The sequence below is a fragment of the Schistocerca cancellata genome, chromosome 3, assembly GCF_023864275.1.
Source record: "Schistocerca cancellata isolate TAMUIC-IGC-003103 chromosome 3, iqSchCanc2.1, whole genome shotgun sequence".
In the NCBI taxonomy this organism is placed as follows: Eukaryota; Metazoa; Arthropoda; class Insecta; order Orthoptera; family Acrididae; genus Schistocerca; species Schistocerca cancellata.
This window is the reverse complement of record NC_064628.1, coordinates 527,431,710-527,455,041: the sequence shown is the minus strand read 5'-3', so window position 1 is coordinate 527,455,041 and position 23,332 is coordinate 527,431,710. Positions and strand designations below refer to the sequence as shown.

General features: G+C 38.5%; 1 protein-coding gene across 2 annotated transcripts in view; it reads right to left on the bottom strand.

Moving 5' to 3' along the window:
- LOC126175359 (coiled-coil domain-containing protein 22 homolog) overlaps positions 1–23,332 on the bottom strand; it is a 212,214-nt gene that overhangs the window by 136,356 nt on the left and 52,526 nt on the right. For both annotated transcript variants that reach the window (XM_049922110.1, XM_049922111.1), the window contains exon 2: positions 9,969–10,137. In XM_049922110.1, coding sequence (XP_049778067.1) covers positions 9,969–10,137 — 169 coding nt within the window. The remainder of the gene's footprint in view (positions 1–9,968; positions 10,138–23,332) is intronic.

Below are 23,332 nucleotides of genomic sequence, written 5' to 3'. Positions count from 1 at the left end.
TGAGAAACGCCTTTGTTTTAATAATGTCCACCCCAAATCCTGTAACATGTCCGTGACACTCTCTCCCCTATTTCTCGATAATAAAAAACATGCTGCTCTTCTTTGAACTTTCTCGATGTACTACGTTAATCCTATCTGGTAAGGATCCCACACTGTGCAGCAGTACTCCAAAAGAGGATGGACAAGCATAGTGTAGGCAGTCTCTAATGTATCTGTTTCATCTTCTAAGTGTTCTGCCAATAAATCACAGTCTTTGGATCGCCTTCCCCCCGACACTTTCGGTGTGTTCTTTCCAATTTAAGTTACTCGTAATTGTAATTCCTAAGTATTTAGCTGAATTTATGACCTTTAGATTTGTTTGATTTATCATGTAACCAAAGTTTAATGGACTCCTTTTAGTACTCATGTGGATGACATCACACTTTCATTATTTAGGGACAATTGTCAATTTCTGCACCATACAGATATATTTTCTAAACCTGTCTTGCAATTTGTTTTGACCTTCTGATTACTTTACTAGACGATAAATGACAGCAACATCTGCAAACAACCTAAAGAGGGCTGCTCAGATTGCTTTCTAAATCATTTATATAGATACAGAACAGCGAAGGACCTATAACACTACCTTGGGGAACACAAGAAATCACTTCTGTTTTACTCACTGACTTTCCATCAATAACAACGAAGTGTGACCTCTCTAACAGGAAATCACAAATCCAGTCACGTAACTGTGATGATATTCCATAAGCACACAATCTGATTACAAGCTGCATGTGAGATACAGTGTCAAAAGCCTTCTGGGAATCTAGAAATACTGAATCAATTTCAAATCCCTTGTCAATAGCACTTAACACTTTGTGTGAGTAAAGAGCTGGTTGTGTTTCACAAGAAGATGTTTTCTAAATCTGTGTATGTTCCAAAATCCCGTCGCATATCGACATTAATGATATGAGCCTGTAATTTAGTGGATTGCTCCTATTACCTTTCTTGAATATTGGTCTGACTTGTGCAACTTTCCAGTCTTTGGGTATAGATCATTCGTCGAGCGAGCAGTTGTACATGATAATTAAGTATGGAGCTATTGCATCAGGACACTCTGAAAGGAACCTAATTGGTGTACAGTTTGGACCAGAAGACTTGCTTTTATTAAGTGATTTAAGTTGCTTCACTATTATGAGGATATCTACTTCTAAGTTACTCATGTTGGCAGCAGTTCTTGATTCAAATTCTGGAATACCTGCCTCACCGTCTTTGGTGAAGGAATTTTGGAAGGCTGTGTTTAGTAACTCTGCTCTGGCACCACTGTCGTCAATAGTATTTCCATTGCTACCGTGCATGCGCAGAGAAGGCACTGATTGTGTCTTTCTGCTAGCATACTTTACATACAACCAGAATCTCTTTGGGGTTTCTGCCATGTTTCAAGACAGAGTTTCATTGTGGAAACTATTATATGCATCTCACATTGAAGTCCGCACTAAATTTCGGGCTTCTGTAAAAGAGTAGCACTAAATTTCGAGCTTCTGTAAAAGATTGCCAGTCTTGGGGATTTTGTGTTTGTTTAAATTTGGCATGCTTTTTTTGTTGTTTCTGCAACAGTGTTCTGATCCTTTTTGTGTACCAAGGGGGATCAGCTCCATCATTTGTTAATTTATTTTAATTTATTTGGTGTAAATATCTCAATTGCTATCAATATTGTTTCTCTGAATTCAAGCCACATCTGGTCAACTCATCATTTCTCAGCATTATAGATACTTTGCACAAGCAACTATTATCATTTCTTTCTTAATCTACTAAATTTTCTCTATTTTTTAACAACATGAGTGTCTTTTTCCGAACTTTTATCAGTACATATCTGACAGGAAGTACTACCTAATGTGTTCCTAAATACAAGCAATAAAAATGGGATTCTTCTGAGGCTCATACCTTGGGTTTTACTGGTGACAGAAGGGTAGGGTCAAGTGTTCTGAATACCCCTTGGGCTAGGGACCATTTCAATACCAAACAGATGGACCGTCTTAGTGTCACTATACTACAGTGCACGATGAAAGTATGAACATTTCACACTTCCTCCTGCTTAGGCAAGTGGAGCAAATCAGTTGCATCTTTTTGCATTTGATGTGATTAATGGTTGGCCTTAAGGAGCTTATTGAGGCACCATTAGTTCATGGGCAGTTCCTTAGGGGGGGGGGGGGGGGGGAGAAAAAATACAAGGGGTTTTTCACCATTTTTTGTACCAAACCCGAGACAAAACCTACAAGATGGCTATGCACAGTAATTTTTTTATGATATATTTTTATGATATATTCCTAAGATCCCAAACTCTAACTGCCTTGAAAATTTTCTTGATATTTTTATCCGTTTTGGAGATACAGAAGTTCAAAATTATCCTACTTGCACATGTAAAATCCAGTGTCCGGCAAAAGTGTAGTTTATAAAGTGATGCAGCAGGGCCAAATATGCTGCAAAGTGTCTCTGTTACCATCAGAAGGGTTCTGGGAACTCCATGTTGTAGACTGAAGAACATGTAAAATTTTTGTGCATGTAAAGTCTGGTCTGAAGTGTAAAAATAAATTTACATTATTTAAGTTTCACATAAGCAAACTAGAATGGCTCCTACCTCAGCACAAAAATGGTGATTATGTTCCCATGCAAAAGACAGACTGAAAAGTGGGGTTCTAGCTGCTTCATTCTACCTTCCTCAGCACATTTTAAAAAAAAAAAAAGAAAAGAAAAGAAAAAAATCAGAAATTTTGGCCTGCGAACATATTCATACTTTGCGCTGAGAGAGGAGATGGTGGCGTGTGAAAGAGATGGGAAAATAATAAATACTAGACGTGAGAGAAAGAGAGTTACACAGTGGTAGTAGGCACAGCTGACAGTGAGAGAGTAGTGCTAGGGAAAGAGTGTAGGAGACAGTGCCATTGGGAGAAGAATAAACAGAAGGAGAGTGTGGAAGTGGGTGAGAGGCAATGATAATGAGAGACAAAGCTTGCAATGAAGACAATGAGAAAGAGGCAGATAGTGACAGTGACATGGGACAGAAGCAGTGGCAAGGAATGAATGAGATAGTAACAATAAGAAAGAGAGAGGGAGAGGAGGAGGGGGAGGGGGAGAGGAAGGGGGAGGGGGAGGGGGAGAGAATGACAGTGAGAGTGAGAAGGGAAAGTAGTGCTAGGACAGAATGAAGTACACAGTGGCTGTGAGACAGGAGACAGCAACAGTTAGAGAGGCACAAAGAGATAATGACCATTTGTTGTGGTGAATGAATGAGTGGGAATGGACATGTTGGACTGGATGGGTATGAGCGAGTTACAGCAACTGATTAGTGCATGTGAGCGAGTTACAGTTAGGAGAGCTTGTTGAAGTGAGGGGAGTTGCATGATAAAATGAGTGCGAATATGTTAACATGCTAAAATTTTTGAGAAAATTTTTAAAAGGTGCTTAGGAAGATAGAATAAGGCAGCTGGTACTCCACCTTTCAGTCAGAATCTTTTATAAACAGGAAAAAATTCGCCTTTTTTTGTGCTCCAATAGGAGCATTTTTCTGCTGGTTTCTTAATGACTCGTTTTGGTTATAAGGGACAAGTTGCATTTTCTAGGCCAGAATTTCTTCAGATCCACAAGCTTCAGTCATAATTGTATAAGGCATAGGTTGTGGTTAAGTACCAATGCCAAACTGAGAGCTCAAATTACAAGTGCCAACAATGCTACACTGATCCTGTAATCGGTGTCTGTGTGTTTCAGCTTGCCTTTGACAGCGAAGTCCAGCTAGCAGCACTAAAAGTGGCACAACTTTAAGAAAAGAAAGGCAAGTAAGGCATCAGTACACACATAATGTAATATGCAAGATGGAATGTGAACTGATATCTTGAATTCAACTCTATTTTATTTTACTTTTGACCACCATGCAGCAGCAGCAGCAGCAGCAGCAACAGCTGTGGTGTTTGTTTAACAAACCACTGGCCTCTCAACTAGGTGATACTGTATCACGGCAAGCTCATTGCTCCCCTTTAGAGTCAGTTACTCAGCTTACTCATCGAATTCAAGATCCATCCCCAAACTGTCGATTTCTTCCAGGTCGAGGGTCAAGTCTGCCAACTCACCATACAATTCCATCTGGCCTTGACCATTTCCAGTTACATTCCTGCTACAGCTGTCAATATAGAAGGACTGAATTACTTTACTGCTGTATAATCAGTCATATTCATAGCATGTTCAACACACAGCTCAAGACAATGCCTCAGTACAGGTACACTCCACTGAACCTGCTTGGAATCCTGCCTCTAACATTTTGTTGCAGTTTCTGAAAGATCTAACTCAGTATCTGCAAGTGCTGAAGAGCTTATTGAAAGACTGATGGCATTTGATCCTGTAGCAGTATCAGATGTTACAAGAAGACTCCGCTAATTAAAAGAAGTCAGCTAGTGCTTCAAATTTGTGTCCTTACCAAAGGTGTTCAATCAGCAGTGGTTGCTTCTCCAATAGAACCCATTTCAGTCCACAGAAGTCTGTGTATGTTTTCTCCAAAACATTTATGCATTTTATCCATAGTTACCGAATGCAAGAACACACCTGTAGTAAACTGCTTATCTTCCGCACTAAGTTCATCAATTGTAATTAAACTTGGCACAGCACAAAGATACAATTTAACGTTGATAAAGTCTTACACTAATATCCCATATAAAAAGTTTCTTAGTAATGAGTGCTACATAGTTTCTCTTTTGTCAGACCTTGCAAAAATGTATAACAAATTATCATGGCTGTGCATCTGTTTTTAAATGCCATACAGCTTTATACTTCCCCCCATGAACCAGGGACCTTGCCGTTGTTGGGGAGGATTGCGTGCCTCAACCATACAGATAGCCGTACCGTAGGTGCAACCACAATGGAGGGGTATCTGTTGACAGGCCAGGCAAACGTGTGGTTCCTGAAGAGGTGCAGCAGCCTTTTCAGTAGTTGCAGGAGCAACAGTCTGGATGATTGACTGATATGGCCTTGTAACACTAACCGAAACGGCCTTGCTGTGCTGGTACTGCGAACAGCTGAAAGCAAAGGGAAACTACAGCTGTAATTTTTCCCAAGGGCATGCAGCTTTACTGTATGGTTAAATGATGATGGCGTCCTCTTGGGTAAAATATTCCGGAGGTAAAATAGTCCCCCATTCGGATCTCCGGGCGGGGATTACTCAAGAGGATGTCGTTATCAGGAGAAAGAAAACTGGCGTTCCACGGATCGGAGTGAGGAATGTCAGATTCCTTAATCGGGCAGGTACATTAGAAAATTTAAAAAGGGAAATGGATAGGTTAATGTTAGATATAGTGGGAATTAGTGAAGTTCGGTGGCAGGTGGAACAAGACTTCTGGTCAGGTGACTAAACGGTTATAAACACAAAATCAAATGAGGGTGATGCAGGAGTAGGTTTAATAATGAATTAAAAAATAGGAGTAGGAGTGTGGGTAATCTACTACAAACAGCATACTGAATGTATTATAGTGGCCAAGATAGACACAAAGCCCACGCCTACTACAGTAGCACAAGTTTATATGCCAACTAGCTCTGCAGATGACGAAGAAATTGAAGAAATGTATGATGAGATAAAAGAAATTATTCAGGTAGTGAAGGGAGACAAAAATTTAATAGTCATGGGTGACTGGAATTCGAGAGTAGGAAAAGGGAGAGAAGGAACCAAAGTAGGTGAATATGGATTGGGGGTAAGAAATGAAACAGGAAGCCGTCTGGTAGAATTTTGCGCAGAGCATAACTTAATCATAGCTAACACTTGGTTCAAGAATCATAAAAGAAGGTTGTATACATGGAAGAATCCTGGAGATACTAAAAGGTATCAGATAGATTATATAATGGTAAGACAGAGATTTAGGAACCAGGTTTTAAATTGTAAGACATTTCCAGGGGCAGATGTGGACTCTGACCACAATCTATTGGTTATGAACTGTAGATTAAAACTGAAGAAACTGCAAAAAGGTGGGAATTTAAGGAGATGGGACCTGGATAAACTGAAAGAACCAGAGGTTGTACAGAGTTTCAGGGAATGCATAAAGGAACAATTGACAGGAATGGGGGAAAGAAATACAGTAGTACAAGAATGGATAGCTCTGAGGGGTGAAGTAGTGAAGGCAGCAGAGGATCAAGTAGGCAAAAAGACGAGGGCTAGTAGAAATCCTTAGGTAACAGAAGAAATATTTAATTTAATTGATGAAAGGCGAAAATATAAAAATGCAATAAATGAAGCCGGCAAAAAGGAATACAAACGTCTCAAAAATGAGATCGACAGGAAGTGCAAAATGGCTAAGCAGGGATGGCTAGAGGACAAATGTAAGGGTGTAGAGGCTTATCTCACAAGGGGTAGGATAGATACTGCCTACAGGAAAATTAAAGAGACCTTTGGAGGAAAGATAACCACTTGTATGAATATAAGCAGCTCAGATGGAAACCCAGTTCTAAGCAAAGAAGGGAAAGCAGAAAGATGGAAGGAGTATATAGAGGGTCTATACAAGGGCGATGTACTTGAGGACAATATTATGGAAATGGAAGAGGATGTAGATGAAGGTGAAATGGGAACACGATACTGCGTGAAGAGTTTGACAGAGCACTGAAAGACCTGAGTCGAAACAAGGCCCTGGGAGTAGACAACATTCCTTTAGAACTACTGACGCCCTTGGGCGAGCCAGTCCTGACAAAACTCTACCATCTGGTGAGCAAGATGTACGAGACAGGAGAAATACCCTCAGACTTCAAGAAGAATATAATAATTCCAATCCAAAAGAAAGCAGGTGTTGACAGATGTGAAAATCACCGAACTATCAGTTTAATAAGCCACAGCTGCAAAATACTAACGCAAATTCTTTACAGGCGAATGGAAAAACTGGTAGAAGCCTACCTCGGGGAAGATCAGTTTGGATTGCGTAGAAATGTTGGAACACATGAGGCAATAGTGACCTTATGACTTATCTTAGCAGGAAGATTAAGGAAAGGCAAACCTACGTTTCTAGCATTTGTAGACTTAGAGAAAGCTTTTGACAATGTTGACTGGAATACTCTCTTTCAAATTCTAAAGCTGGCAGGGGTAAAATACAGGGAGCGAAAGGCTATTTACAATTTGTACAGAAACCAGATGGCAGTTATAAGAGACGAGGGGCATGAAAGGGAAGCAGTGGTTGGGAAGGGAGTGAGACAGGGTTGTAGCCTCTTCCCGATGTTATTCAATCTGTATATTGAGCAAGCAGTAAAGGAAAAAAAAGAAAAAATTGGAGTAGGTATTAAAATCCTTGGAGAAGAGATAAAAACTTTGAGGTTCGCCGATGACATTGTAATTCTGTCAGAGACAGCAAAGGACTTGGAAGAGCAGTTGAACGGAATGGACAGTGTCTTGAAAGGAGGATATAAGATGAACATCAACAAAAGCAAAGCGAGGATAATGGAATGTAGTCGAATTAAGTCGGGTGATGTTGAGGGTATTAGATTAGGAAATGAGACACTTAAAGTAGTAAAGGAGTTTTGCTATTTGGGGAGCAAAATAACTGAAGATGGTCAAAGTAGAGAGGATATAAAATGTAGACTGGCAATGGCAAGGAAAGTGTTTCTGAAGAAGAGAAATTTGTTAACATCGAGTATAGATTTAAGCGTCTGGAAGTCGTTTCTGAAAGTATTTGTATAGAGTGTAACCATGTATGGAAGTGAAACATGGACAATAAATAGTTTGGACACGAAGAGAATAGAAGCTTTCCAAATGTGGTGCTACAGAAGAATGCTGAAGATAAGATGGGTAGATCACGTAACTAATGAGGAGGTATTGAATAGGATTGGGGAGAAAAGAAATTTGTGTCACAACTTGACTAGAAGAAGGTATTGGTTGGTAGGACATGTCCTGAGGCATCAAGGGATCACAAATTTAGCACTGGAGGGCAGCGTGGAGGGTAAAAATCGTAGAGGGAGACCAAGAGATGAATACACTAAGCAGATTCAGAAGGATGTAGGTTGCAGTAGGTACTGGAGATGAAGGAGCTTGCACAGGATAGAGTAGCATGGAGAGCTGCATCAAACCAGTCTCAGGACGGAAGACAACAACAACAACAACAACAACAACAACAACAACAACAACAGCTTTATATGTTTAGTATTTAAAATCTGAATAAAAAATGGATCATGTGTCAATGAACTGTTTACAGCAGGCTGAATATGAAAATTACCTGTCAAATTGTCAATAATGTTATGAGACTTTTCAAGAAGGCACGAGGGCTGTTCAATAAATAAGTCAAGCCGTAGGGTGGATGAAGAAGAACAATCCAGTGAAGTTTTGTGAACTCCTCTCAGGTGCACAGACTTGCATTGTTAGTTCATTTACAGTTTTGTTGCAAAGAACAAGCTGAAGTAGCTTGTTCAATTTCCTGAGGTAAGCACAGCTGTGTGTGTGTGGCTGACCAGCACACAGGAGATCGGACAGGTTTGTGCGACTTTGTTGCGATGATGATAGTCCCCTTGCCCACGACCATCATCCTTTCGTTCACTGCCAGGTCTTTGTAGACTTTCTGCAAGTGCCTATGGGTATCTGGGATGCTTTGGTTTTCCGCCAAAAGAAACTCAATGACAGCTCTCTACTTGGAATGTACCTCATTTAGACGCCATTTTGAAAGCAATGTGTAGTGTTGCATTATGTACTCAATGCCCCTCATAACTGCTTTATTTCTGTACTATTACTAAAAAGACTTCATCCAAGGTTACCTATTGTATATGCCATGGTGAGAGAAGAATTAGTTGAGGAGTGTAAGCTCAGCTTTCCTCATGCAGTGCAACATAAAATAAGTTGGACTTACACGTAATGCTTCATCCTAAATAGCTAACATGGTAAATATGTCTCTCACACAAGGAGCAAATGTTCCTGTTTCTCAGAGTCAACATTTAAACTGGGATTCTCTTATACACCGATACGTTCATTAACAGTACATAATACAGTAATAAACACAGTATTTCAATTGCGTTTCAATGTGTTTGATCATTTGATAGTAGCTAAGACCACAGTAAAAACAGTTCAAATTATTTGGACTTTTATCAACAGAGCACTAGAGTAGAGGGGTCAAGAAAAGATGTGCACTCTGTACGAAAATGCCAAGCTTTTTTTTCCAAGTTTATCTAATAATCTTTATTTAATCCATGAAACACCTTTAATTCATGTCTGTATTTGCTATTTTATTTACCACATCAAGCCAAGAAAATTAACAAAGCTGCTGCATAAAATACACATGTCAAATTATTGCTTTGAAAGTGTGTGAAAAACGATCTTCACGTCATCTTTATCTCTTTTTGTCAGTTACAAAAAAATTATCATACATAGCATTTTCAGCATTGGTGGTTGGGGAATCCACTGCTACTAATCTAGTAGGTCACTAACAATATTTTTTCATATAGGAATAAGTGAAGCTCAATATTTTCCAGACTTTCTATGAAATTAATAATTTCAGCATATGAATCTCTTCCAGACTTTCCATGGCCCATATCTTAACTTCTCCTGCATTATCAATGGTAATGGTATAATGTGGCTAATAATGTCCAGGGTAAGCATTTGACATGTATTGTGAATATGCTCACCTAGATAAACTTGCTACTCAATAACAGCCTCTAAAATAGCAGAATTGCCCAGATCACTAATTCCTCTTCACAATTTTGTTTGATAATAGACCAGCTTGTGTACTGAATTCAAATAGTTATGCAGGAGCTGCCTTCATTATCCACTTTTAACTGCTATTTTAAAGTAGAGCTTTCCAATTTGCGTGTAGGAAACCATCTAAATTTAATTAAGTATAAAAAGCTGTTGTTTGTTTGCTTTTTACAGGTATCTTATTCTTGAAATTTGTCAGAGCCATCCTGTAACTGAACAAAGCTGAAAAGACAACTCTATAAGCACAGTTGATTCCTACATCAACCTCCAGCAGATTAGGGCTATAAAAACTCACCATACAAGCTTGAGCAATGCTTGCACCAACTCGAAACCTTGCTGACATATTTGGTGGCAGAGAATGAGGGAGGCCCAATCCTGGCTGAATGACATCCAGGCATCGCACAGCAGCCTCAATTACCATTTCTGTTGAGAACTGCTTCAGACTGTCAGCTTCTTCAAGGTCACTAAAAGTGAAAATAAAAATGTTCGTTTTGATTGGCACACACAAATTTATTAATCCGTTATTTTCTTTACAAGAAAGTTACAAAGCACAGAGGAAAATTCCAGATGGAAATTAGAATGATAAAAGATAGAAATGGTAAAGATATAACAGAAGTAAAGGGCATTAAGGAAAGATGGGCAGAATACGCAGAAGATCTGTATAAGAAAGAACTGCATACTGGTCATGATGAAGTTAACATGATCTTACAACCAGATCAGATATTTTAGAAAGTGAAGTCAAAGGAGCCCTAGAAAATACTGTTAAAAACAAGGTTAGTGAATATAATGATATTCGAGCAGAGCTGTTTGAAGCCACTGGAATGATTTCAGTGCCCAACAGTGGCCAAAAAGGCTCGAAAAGTTCAGTATTTATCCCATTTCCACAGAAGGGAATTTCTAAAGTGCTCAAATCACGGAACAGTCACACTTATCTCACATGCCATCAATGACATGCGTAAAATCTTAAAAAACAGCCTTTGTCTGTACAGTATATAGCCCATGGATTACCTGAAGAACAAGATGGATTTCATAAATGAACAGAAACCAGAGATCTAGTTTCCCACATTTGATGCATTATGGGGAAGGTACAAGACTCTCAGAAATATGTTCATATCTGCTTTATTATTATGCTTAAGCTTTTGACCAAGGCAGTCACAATAAATTATGGGAAGTACTGGAAACATGGGAATACGAGATTACCTCATTTATATGGAATTTATAGCCTCACCGAGAAGTCACAATGAGAATCCTATATGGAGCAACTAAATGTGTGAAGGTTCAGAAAGGAGTAGGGCATGGCCACACACTGTCATCAAGTATGCACAGGCCACAACCAGAGGGCCACATATGGCCAGCTATCGCTCTGATGGCAACCTGTACTTTATCCTTGTTTATTTGCTCCCCGAAGCAGTGCAACTGGAACTGATTGACATGTTAAACGATGAGACACTGCAAATTAAATCTGATGAAAAAAATTTGTTTAATTTCTATTACTTGGTCAATAGAAATAATTGTAAGTTATCAGCAGAAAACGCATTGAAATGTGCTAGCCTTTCTTGGTCACCTTCTATATGTGAACAAATTTTCCTGTAACAAACATTAACGAATGAAAAATAGAGCTTACTTGATGACTGACAATTTTGTGTTTGTCTATGACAAAAATCAGACAGAACAGACCGCTTGGACTTATGGTGTCAGAGGAAACTCCTTAGAGTTCTATGGACTACAGAGAGAACAAAATAGGCGGTATTACAGAAAAAAATCCAGACCACTCCTTGGAAGGTCTGATAATGAAACAAAAACTGACATATTTTGGGCACATCATGAGAAGACATGACTTACGTACCTGAACGTTGAGGGTGATCAAAGGTACAAGGAGGATGAGATGGACTAATGGTTTCGCAGCAGCAAGGGAGTCCAACCTGGAAAGCCTTTGGGAGACACTACATGACAGGAGAGATTGAAGAAGAAATTGGCATGCTTTCATTCAAAGGGTTACACTGAGTCAGAATCAACTAGATGACACAGACAGAGACACAGAAGAAATATGGAAGTTTTCGATGGAAAATATGAGAAATCGTATTTATGGGAATAATTCAAAGAACATACACAGACTTCACTATTTAAGATTAGTTGAGAAGCAACAATGAAGAGATGAGTAATAAAAGTGGGAACAGTAGACTGTAAGAGAAAAACCATCTCCTAAATCATTGAAAATGACCTACACTGAACACACACCATTTCTTAGGCATAACTTGAAATAAACAATTACATCACACTTACATAAACTGATAATACACTTTGAGAAATGGTCTAGACATAGGATTTTAATTTTTGGTGAGATAAATATTGACTTAAGACTAAGGACATCTAAGTAACAAATCTACTCAATATGCTAAAATTGCATGACCTGTACTGTTTTAATGATAACTCAACAAGACAATCTGCCTGCTTTGATAATGCTATTACCTGTGCTGAGACAAATCAGAGTGAACTAGGTTTGTTCAGTACACAGTTTTATCAGAGCAGGAAGGCATTTGGTTAAAATTAAAAAGCTGGTCTCTGACTCCTGGCACGACATTTTGCTTGAAAGTAATCATATTAAAAACGCATTTATATTATTCTTCAGTGCACTGTCAGACACATTCAAAATTTGTTGCCCTAAACTAGGGAGGGCAAAATAATGGAACTGCCAGGTCTCACATCTTGCTTGACCCGTTCACACCAAACCTACAAAGGCTCAGAATCCTAAAATTATTTCTTATGACAAATCAAACAGTGAAATGGAAAGAAGAAACTACATAAGGTTGGAGAACAAATAAAAGGCAAAAAGAGTGTGTGTGTGTGTGTGTGTGTGTGTGTGTGTGTGTGTGTGTGTTTTGCTGACAAAGGCCTGAATGGCCAAAAACTATAATTGTGTGAATCTTTTTGTTGTGCCTATAGCGACTCAGCATCTCTGTTATATGGTGAGTAGCAACTTTCCTCTCTAATATTGTTACATTCCATCCTGGATTTTCTATCGTTTGAATACATTTCATATATTGTTGTTACCTCAAATGATCAGTCTGTGCAGAAGGCAATCTATAAATTTGTACTGTAGTCTTCTTATGAAAACTTATTTATTTGCCAATATCACTGTGTTAACACATTAGTGGATTACTAGTTTTGCCAATATAAACTGCCGTCTTGTGATCTACAGAACAAAATATGCTGAGGTTACAGGTTCAAAGCAATATCAAAACACAATAAGGCACACACAAAAACTCAATGATAAAAATTAATGTACCCATAAAACCAGTCAGTGTCATTAACATCACACAATGCTTCAAATCACTGTCACAAGAAGAACAGACGATGTACTGTAAGATGTTAAATCTCAAAATTCCCTTCATATGGATGGATGCAATCCAAAGCCAAAATACAGTAATGAACCCATCTAATAAGTAAAATTAAATAAAAAACACACCATAAGAAAGTCAAGGTATTACAATAACATCCCAGATGTTCAATCTTTATGTATGTACAACTTGGAATTTGTATACCATATGGTCACATTATGGGTATATAGTTTTTTTGTAATTGAGTTTTTGTGTATGCGATACTGTGTTTTTATATTGCTGTAGGCCAGTAACTTCAGCATATTTTCTTTTATAGATATGAAGAAGGCAATTTATATTGGTGAAATTAGTAATCCACTAATATGTTAACAAAGCAATCTTGGCAAACAAATAAAAGTTTTCATAAGAAGACTACAATATCTTTCCTATCTCTTTAAGTATTCAATGGTTTAGATGGTAATGTGTGGGATGTCATACGGGTAAGGAGGGAAATGGACTCAGAGGAGAGGTCCTGGGAAGGGCCTAAGACTTCAAGCAGGTATTGGACGTTATGTTGGTCCTCTGGGACGGGATCATTTTGGCAAAGTTTATAGGTGGACAAGTCGGGCAATTGGCAAAGGTCTTCTGCCTTGGTAGTCAAACCTAAAATATATATGGCTACATGCTCACCATTTACAGGTTTTTCTTAATGACTAACTGTCTTTACTTCAAAATTCCTATATGGTATAGAAAGACTTGTCAAGTAATAACATCCTTAATCTACATTTGAAAATAGTTCTGTTTTCTGTCAGATATTTTACTTCCATGTGTAACTAGTCAAAGAGCTTTATAGGTGCATATTTCAGCTTTGGCAATGCTGACCATTTTTTCCTTCTAGTGTTGTAATTGCAAATACCTTTGTTACTCTCAAACTTAGATGGCCTGTTAATAAATTTTATAAGTAAACAAATGTACTGTGAGGCTGTGGTTAATATTCCCAGATGCTTAAAGAGAAACCTACAAGATGCATATGTGAGAAACCTGCACATAATTCTATTTAATTTCTTTTATGCAATGAAATACTGTTTTGCTTAAGCAAGGAGTAACCCCAAAATATATCCAACAAGATATCAATGAAAGAAGGTATGTTAACCTACTGAGCTCTGTATCCCCAATGCTGTCAGTTATTCTTATGGCGAGAGATGGTGAACCTAAAAATTTTAACACGTCTACTATATGTTTTTCACAATTTAAGTTTTCATCAACATGCACACCCTTGAACTTACTGTTTTGTACCCTGTTTATTATTTATTGTTGGTATACTAAGTTAAATACATCAATTTTGTAACAACCTTACTTCAATTATCTGATCATTTAAAATTCAATTTATTCATATTCTCTCATTAATTTCATTCCAATATATAGACATTGGTTCGACTGTTGCTAACCAATACTTGAACATAAAACAAACAATTCTCATTGTTGTAATTTCAGGACAGTTTTTGTAAGGATTGAAATTAGAATCGGCATAGTCCATATCAACTCAGGCAGGCTAGGAAAAAATCTTACCTTCATAGTCTCAGATGTTATTGAATTTAGCATATTTTAAAATGAAGGACTAAATAAAGAACATGTATTTTTTTTTTTTGTTTTCTCCAAAAAAAAAATTCTGCTCCGAGATATAGCTCTCCAAAGATGACACTGCGCATACCATTTTAAAGATGCGAATTTTGGAAAAAATTTTAAAACGCTGTATCTCTGGAACAGTTCTATATACTTCGTTGGGTTTCTTTATTTGAAAGATAACTGCTTTATGACTACAAAGAAAGCCTCCATTTGGACGCATCTGTCAAAGTTCTTTTATTACAGCGTTCTGAACCCTTTTTTACAATTTGTGGAATTTTTTTTTTTCAAAAATACCAATCCAAAAATTTTGTTTCTTTTTCTGTTAATTAGTACAATATAGTTCTACATTCCCTGAAAAGGAGAGCTTCCAATTTTAGGTTGAACAGATTTTATAAACAATTGAAATTTTTGCCATACATAAAACCTGTTATACTACCACATTATCACATAACAGGCTCATAAAAATCAAAACCTAGCCTTATTTAACACAATTTTAGTTTGGAAAGATGAGTACAATACTCATTTTTGAAGCATTTTAAATGGTTCCAAAATGAATGTGAAAGATTCAAAGACTTAGGCCTAAATGTTTCAGTTTATACAACTTCTGTGCACTCTGTTTTGTACTGAAATTAGCCAGTCAATGAACTAAAAATTTGTTCCACTGCTTCAGTATCTTCCTTTGATATAGACTGATGCATTCCTGTTGAACCAATTGGAACTGGAGCACTTATAATCTTCAAAACATTGTTAACAGGAAGTGAGCACTGATGGTGTTGTTGCTGTCCTTCAGCCAGAAATCTATATCGACCAGCTGCTCCATGTGGTAGCATTAAGTCCAGTACAATTTTGTTTAACTCATAACTGGTGTCTATAATCTCTGCAATCCACCAATCTCTCTCTCTCTCTCTCTCTCTCTCTCTCTCTCTCTCTCTCTCTCACACACACACACACACACCACAAACATCCCCCTCTCAGGTTGTGAATCTGAATACTATCCTGCCGTTTCTGAGGTGTTGGCTGAACGAACAAAATTTCTTCTTTCTTGCTCTTTAAAGTGCATGCAATATGAGTTCACACATCACTTCCGAGTCTAAAAATATGTCTTCTGAATTCCTTTCACAGGAGTAGTTTATTTGGACAATTTTGCTTTTTTCTGCTCATGGAATTCTTCAGTTTCCTGTTTGAACAAAAGAATGGGGGCTGTGGATGTGTAATATTTCACAACTCTTGTAAAATCCTCAGCATTCTGAATTGCAGTTGCATTTGGTCTGGAAAGATTATGTATTGTGGGATGGTGCTTCAGCAGGCCTCCTACATCATCAAAAGGCCCCTTCCATTGGGCAGTAGCACTGTATACCCAGTTAGTTGGCACAAGCAACTTGCCCAATTCAACCAGGTGGTAACGATTTTTAAAATGACTAGGAGCACCATCAGAAATAATGATGATGGTCTCTGCCTCTGTTTGCAGTTGAAGAATTTTGCACATTGCTAGCAAAGCGTGTGCTGAGTCATGCCCTGTGTCATCGCTTATAACTTTACACTTGTGGTCTTGTTCCGAAAATATGTCACTCCTGTAAAAATTGAAACCAATGATACCCTTGTACTTCTTTTGGGAGGATTACAGACCAATTCTCAGAAAAATCATAGTGAAGCACTAAACATAGTTCTTCGGCATGTACACACCCTTTCACTTCTGCAATGTGTTGTTGCAGTTTCTTCTGATGCTGGTGTGTTACTGCTTTCACTGACCACTTACCAAGTTCATCAATGAAACTATCAAAAGCAACAGTTTTCTTAATTAGTTTATTTTCCTCCCATGTCACATATGTAATTTCTGCAGAGTTATCTACTATGTCTTCCAGGCCAAGTGCCTGTAAAGACAGTCCTTCCTCTCCAGGGCAGTCACCACATTCATGAAACAAACAAGTCTCTCGCTTTATGTCACAGACTACTAATGACTTCACACGGCCAACCAAAGTGTCTTATGTCACATGCTTCAGTAAATTCTTCAAAGTTACCAACAAAGTTCAAAATTCGCGATGTACACATGTAAACAGAAATCTCTAGGTGGGTGTGGAACTAGCCACTTAGATCATAGTGCATAGAATTTTGATTTCCAACATGTGAAGTTGTATAATTGCTCTTATCAATTGCAAACGTTTCTGTAATACTACGAGTCATGTACCTCTTCACTTTCACAACTTTTTTACCTTCAACTGTTACAGTTATAGTGTCTTTTTTGTTGGCACTCTGGTGAGAACAGTCCCATTTATCTTCCAGATAAACTGACTGCACTATTTGAACTTGAGCTATCTGTATAGAATGACCATAATAGGGATCTGGTCTTCCAAAGACTCCTTTTACAGACCTCACATTTCTTGATTTGTCTACCATTTGATACTGGTGCAACATGGTTCAAAACTGTTTTCTTTGAAAATGTCTCTGGAATAATACTTGAAGCTTGAACTTTTTCACTGTAGGATGCACGATATTAAACAGCTGACACTATATTAAACAGCTGAATTGATATTGGTGAAAAATTCCTGGAAAGAGATGCAAAAGTGCTTTGGTTCACTTTTTTCTGAAGATGGAATTTCTAGTTGAAAAAAGTGGAGAGTTCTGCAGTAGTGTATTCATCCATAGCTTTATAATTTCTCTGTGCTTTCTTGATGCACAGAGCTTATGACTCGACTTCACTGACCACAATTTCTTAACAGGACTAACACCTAACTCTGTAGTTGACTGATTCAGGGTATTTATTCTTCCTCTATAGATGCAAAATCTGCATCATCTGCACCATGGGAGGCTTCACCTTGTTCAGATACTATCATTGATGCTATTCTGTCAAAACATTTAGAACACAAAAAGTTGTCACTGGAAAAATCTTCACTTTGAAACAAAGTCTTCAAATGAGAACACTTAATCCCAATCTGAACAAAGTCTGTTTTTTGTTTGTCTTATATATCACTCTTATGGATATGCAAATAGTCAGCACAGTTCACTCTCCTGCGGCCCCAGTCAGAAGGCATTTCAAACAGTCCTTTTCACAAAACACACTGCAACTGTGTCAACTGGCAGATTCCTCACGAAAACACAGAACTCACTGGATTGGATGGTCTCAGATTTCTCAGAAGCCTCTACAGTAAACAAATTAACACTGAATAACTACAATACAGAAACCTGTAATGAACAACCATGACAAAGAAACTGACAAGAAACTACAACAAAGTGCAAGAAATATCTGCAACAATGAATGTGAAAAGAAATAACTGCAACAAAGAAAGTGATATGAAATAACTGCAACAAAGAAAGTGATATGAAATAACTGCAACAAAGACAATAGAAATAAATATTGTAACAAAGAAATTAGTAAGAAACAACTTCAACTTCAGTGAAGACATACATTACCCTTGAAAGTTAAAAAAAAAAAAAAAAAAAAAAAAAAAAAAAAAAAAAAAAAAAAAAAAAAAAAAAAAAAATTCTAAGCCGACAGTAAAAGAACTTCGACAGATATGTCCAAATGGAGGATACCATTGTAATCATAAAGCAATTATCTTCTAAATAAAAAACTCTAACAAACTATCTAAAACTGTTACAGGGATACAGCATTTTAAAAAAAATTTCGAGATTCACATCTTCAAAATGGTGTTCACAGTGTCATCTTTGGAGGCCTGTATCATGGGGCAGGAATTTTTTTGGAGAAAACAAAAAAATAGCTGTTTCTTACTTACTTGTGAATTTTAATATATGCTAAATTCAATAACATCAAAGATTATGAAGGTAACCCCCCTGCCTGAAGTGATATGGATTATGCCAATCCCATCAGTATTTGGGTAATAAATTTCAGGGACATTCTTCATGGTATAAGCAACTTTATAAAAAAACATTGTCGACAAACATATTTTACAAATTTTAATAGTAAAAGCTAAAAGTTGTATAAAACTTTATCCTGCAATGTGAGATGAACGAATTAATGCATAACTGAGTGATGACAGTGTGTGTAATTGTGATTTTGATTGTAATCCATATTTTTTCTGTTTCTAACAATGGATTACGTAGGCAGCAATATATATATATATATATATATATTAGAGGGAAACATTCCACGTGGGATATATACCTAAAAACAAAGATGATGTGACTTACCAAATGAAAGTGCTGGCAGGTCGACAGACACACAAACGAACACAAACATACACACAAAATTCAGGCTTTCGCAACAAACTGTTGCCTCATCAGGAAAGAGGGAAGGAGAGGGAAAGACGAAAGGATGTGGGTTTTAAGGGAGAGGGTAAGGAGTCATTCCAGTCCCGGGAGCGGAAAGACTTACCTTAGGGGGAAAAAAGGACGGGTATACACTCGCACACACACACATATCCATCCACACATATACATTGTGTCTGTATATGTGTGGATGGATATGTGTGTGTGTGCGCGCACGCGAGTGTATACCTGTCCTTTTTTCCCCCTAAGGTAAGTCTTTCCGCTCCCGGGACTGGAATGACTCCTTACCCTCTCCCTTAAAACCTACATCCTTTCGTCTTTCCCTCTCCTTCCCTCTTTCCTGATGAGGCAACAGTTTGTTGCGAAAGCTTGACTTTGTGTGTATGTTTGTGTTCGTTTATGTGTCTGTCGACCTGCTAGCACTTTCATTTGGTAAGTCACATCATCTTTGTTTTTAGGTATATTTTTCCTATGTGGAATGTTTCCTTCTATTATAACTATATATATATATAAGGATGGCAAATAAGCCATGAGTGCATTTCAGTTTTCTGACAATTTTTGTGAGCCCTTTTTATTATCGTATTATGCAATAAACATGTGATTTTGAAAGAGATCATCGTGTCAACCTGAATTTCTTGTAATATCTCTTAGCATTACCAAATCAACAGCTACACTGCCAAGAACTCAGCAAGTGGAGCAGATAACTCACAAATTCTTTTACAGCTATTGCAGCATCGGTGATCACTGAGAAATAAAGACGAGTGTTTGTTAATTACTTGTTATGCACTGGTATATTTCAATTGTTATGGAGGATCCTGGACTTACAGCTGCACTGCTATGGAGGTTTTGCTAACAGGATTTTGAGTTTCAGGTTGATTTATGCAATAATGGTCACTGATACAAGATAGCTTTTAAAAAAAAGCACTGGCATGGATATCCAAAACAAACTACATATTAACACAAAAAAGGAGATTAATGAGACAATAACTAGAAAGTGGACACAAAGAAGAAAATGATGTTTCTGCCATGGAACTGCATCATCAAGAACAACTGAGATAAGTAATTTGTTTATTCTTTTTCTGTGTGGTAAGAATTTTGTATGGAAACTACAATTTTAGTATGAGGACTGAAATTTTCATTTAAAATTTTTAGAACTGTGTTTGTTTACCAATCCAGCAAGTAATAGTAATCTAGATAGTGTGTCCATAGAAAACAGGATCAGGAAGTAGACAACGTTATGAGTTTAAATAACAAAAATGGTTCAAATGGCTCTGAGCACTATGGGACTTAACTGCTGAGGTCATCAGTCCCCTAGAACTTAGCACTACTTAAACCTAACTAACCTAAGAACAACACACACATCCATGCCCGAGGCAGGATTCGAACCTGCGACCATAGTGGTCGCGCGGTTCCAGAATGTAGCGCCTAGAACCGCTCAGCCACTCTGGCCAGCTTTAAATAACAGCAGCACTGAAATGAAATCAAAGTAAACAGTGATGTAGCTCACAACCAGATTTGTGACAATGAGGCAGAAGTAAGTGGTAATGTGAGTGCTTGTTCACCATTCCTTAAGTTGTAGCATCAAACAGTGGAATTGCAGAATTGTTGTCAAGGTTATTCAATGAAACTATTAATACTATAACAATATCATGAGAAGGAAAGTTGCAACTTACCTTATAGCAGAGATGCTGAGTTCAGATATGCACAACAAAAAGACTCTCACAATTAAACCTTTCGGTCATTACGGCCTTCTTCAACACCAGACACACATAAGCACACACACACACACACACACACACACACACACACACACACACACACACTTATGCAAATGCAACTCACACACACAACTGCAGTCTCAAGCAACTGAAACCACACTGCGTGTGGCAGCACCAGTGCATGATGGGAGTGGCAATTGGGCGGAATTAAGGAGGAGGTTGGGGTGGGAAGGGGGAGGGCTAGAATGGTGAAGCTGGCGGACAGTGAAGTGCTGCAGGTCAGACAGAGGGCAGAAGAGAGATATGGAGGGTGGGTGGGGGGTAGTGTAAAAGGAGAAAATTCACAAAAAGGATGAAATGGATGGAAAAGGATGAAACAAGATGAAATCTGAGGGAGTCAACGATAGCAATAGGCGAAAACTCACTAAAACTGGTGAGAAGTCACAAGGAGCAAAGTAAAGAATAACTGATAAAAAACTTATATTACTGTGGGTAGCAGATCTGCGGGTGGATAAGTGTGAAGAAAGGGGACTGCACATGCGACTGGATGGTGGAATTAGTGGGTGTGAACCGGGATAGGGATAGAACGGAGAAAGTGGAGAGCGGGGGACGGTGGTGTGGGGGGTGGGGTGGTACCTTCGTCCATATCAAACCTACTAACCACCAGCAACACCTCCACTTCGACAGCTGCCACCTGTTGCATACCAAGAAGTACGTTCCATACAGCCTAGCCACCCATGGTCGTAGCATCTACAGTGAGGAACAGTCCCTCTCGAAATATACCTGAGGGTCTAACTGATGCCTTCACTGACCGTAATTATCCTCCCAATCTTGTCCAAATCAAATCTCCCGTGCCTTATCTTTCCAGTCTCCAACCACCTTCTGAAGTCCCACCACCCGGCCACAGAGCAGCATTCCCCTCATAACTCCGTGCCTCCCAGGACTGGAGCAACTGAATTGCATTCTCCGCCAGGGTTTTGATTACCTCTCGTCGTGCCCTGAAATGAGAAATGTCCTGTCCACTATCCTTCCCATCCCTCTCACAATGATATTCCACCATCCACCGAACCTAAACAATATACTCGTCCATTCTTACACAACCCCTGCTCCCAATCCCTTACCTCATGGCTTATACCCCTGTAATAGACCTAGATGTGAGACCTGTCCCATACATCCTACCACGACCACCACCACCACCACCACCACCACCACCTACTCAAGTCCTGTCACTAACATCACCTATTCTATCAAAGGTACAGCTACCTGTGAAACCAGTCATGTGGTCTACAAGCTAAGCTGCAACCACTGTGCAGCATGTCTGCATGAATGGCCACCAACAAACTATGTCTGAGAAACAAGTGGACCACCTTGTCTCTGAAAACGCTGCCAAACATGATATCCTTCATTTCAATGACTGCTTCATAGCTTGTGCCATATGCATCCTTTCCATCAACAACAGCTTTTCTGAATTGTGCAAGTGGGAACTTTCCCTGCAATATATCCTATGTTCCCATTACACTCCTGGTACCAACCTTTGTTAGTCACTATCCTCACCCATCCAACCCTTTCCCTGTTCCCATTCCAGCACTACACAGGCTTCATTCCACCACCACACACAATCTTTTTATTGCTCTCCTTTTCCGTCCATGTTCCCCCCCACCTCTCCGCTGCCCTCCGTCTGACCTGCAGGAATTCACTGTCTGCCACCTCCACTATACTATCCCTTCCCCTCCCTGTCCCAGTCTCCTCCTTACCCCACCCAGTCGTCACTCCCATCATGTACTGGTGCTGCTGCTGCTGCTTGCAATGTGGTTTCAGTTGCCTGAGACTGCGGTTTTGTGTGTGTGTGTGTGTGTGTGTGTGTGTGTGTACTGTTGACAAAGGTCTTAATGGCCGAAAGCTTTAATTGTGAGAGTCTTTTTGTTGTGCCTACCTGCGACTCAGTATCTGCTATATGGTGAGTAGCAACTTTTCTTCTCATGATATTTATTTTACATAGTTTATGCCCACACTGGACAACTAAAATCAAACATACTACAACAGAGTTTACAATAATTAAGTTTAGGTCTTGGCAATCAGCAATTTCTTCGTTTCCCAAAAGTTCTTCATTCGCTGTGATCTGGCTGCTTGTTCTTCTGCAGATATGACATACTTCTTCCGTTCTGATGGTTTGAATGTCAGCCATGTGTATTTGTTCTTCAGAAACAGTTTCTCTTCGCTTTGCTGAATTTGGTGTGTGGTGATGTTCAGTTCATCCAGATCACTTTGTACTTCTTTAAACCAGATGTTTTTGGTTTTGCTGTTCCAGAAGTAGTCAAAAAGTTTCTTCAGGATTCTAGTATTTGGCAGGAGAGATATGTGGCCGAAAAATGCAATCCTTCTTTTCTGCATTGTATCAATAATTGATTCACTTTCTTTATACACTACTGAATTTGGCAAAAGTCTCCACTGCTCATTAACTTGGTGTTTCTTACTGATAATTGTTCGGAGTATTCTTCTATCAACTTTCTGCAATTTGTCAGTTTTGCTTGAGTATTTAGCCTGAATAGTGCTTCACTTGCATATGTTGCTTCCAGTTTAACGACGGAGGATTAATGTCGAAATTTAGCATTTATTGAGAGCGATCGTTTTTTGTAGGTTGGCCACGTGGTTCTCTGTGCTCTCTGAAGTTTTAATGTTCTACTATCTATTGATGCTCTTCCATTAACATTCCAGGTAATAATCTCACCAAGATATTTAAACTTCTATACTACCTTAATTTTTTGATCATTATG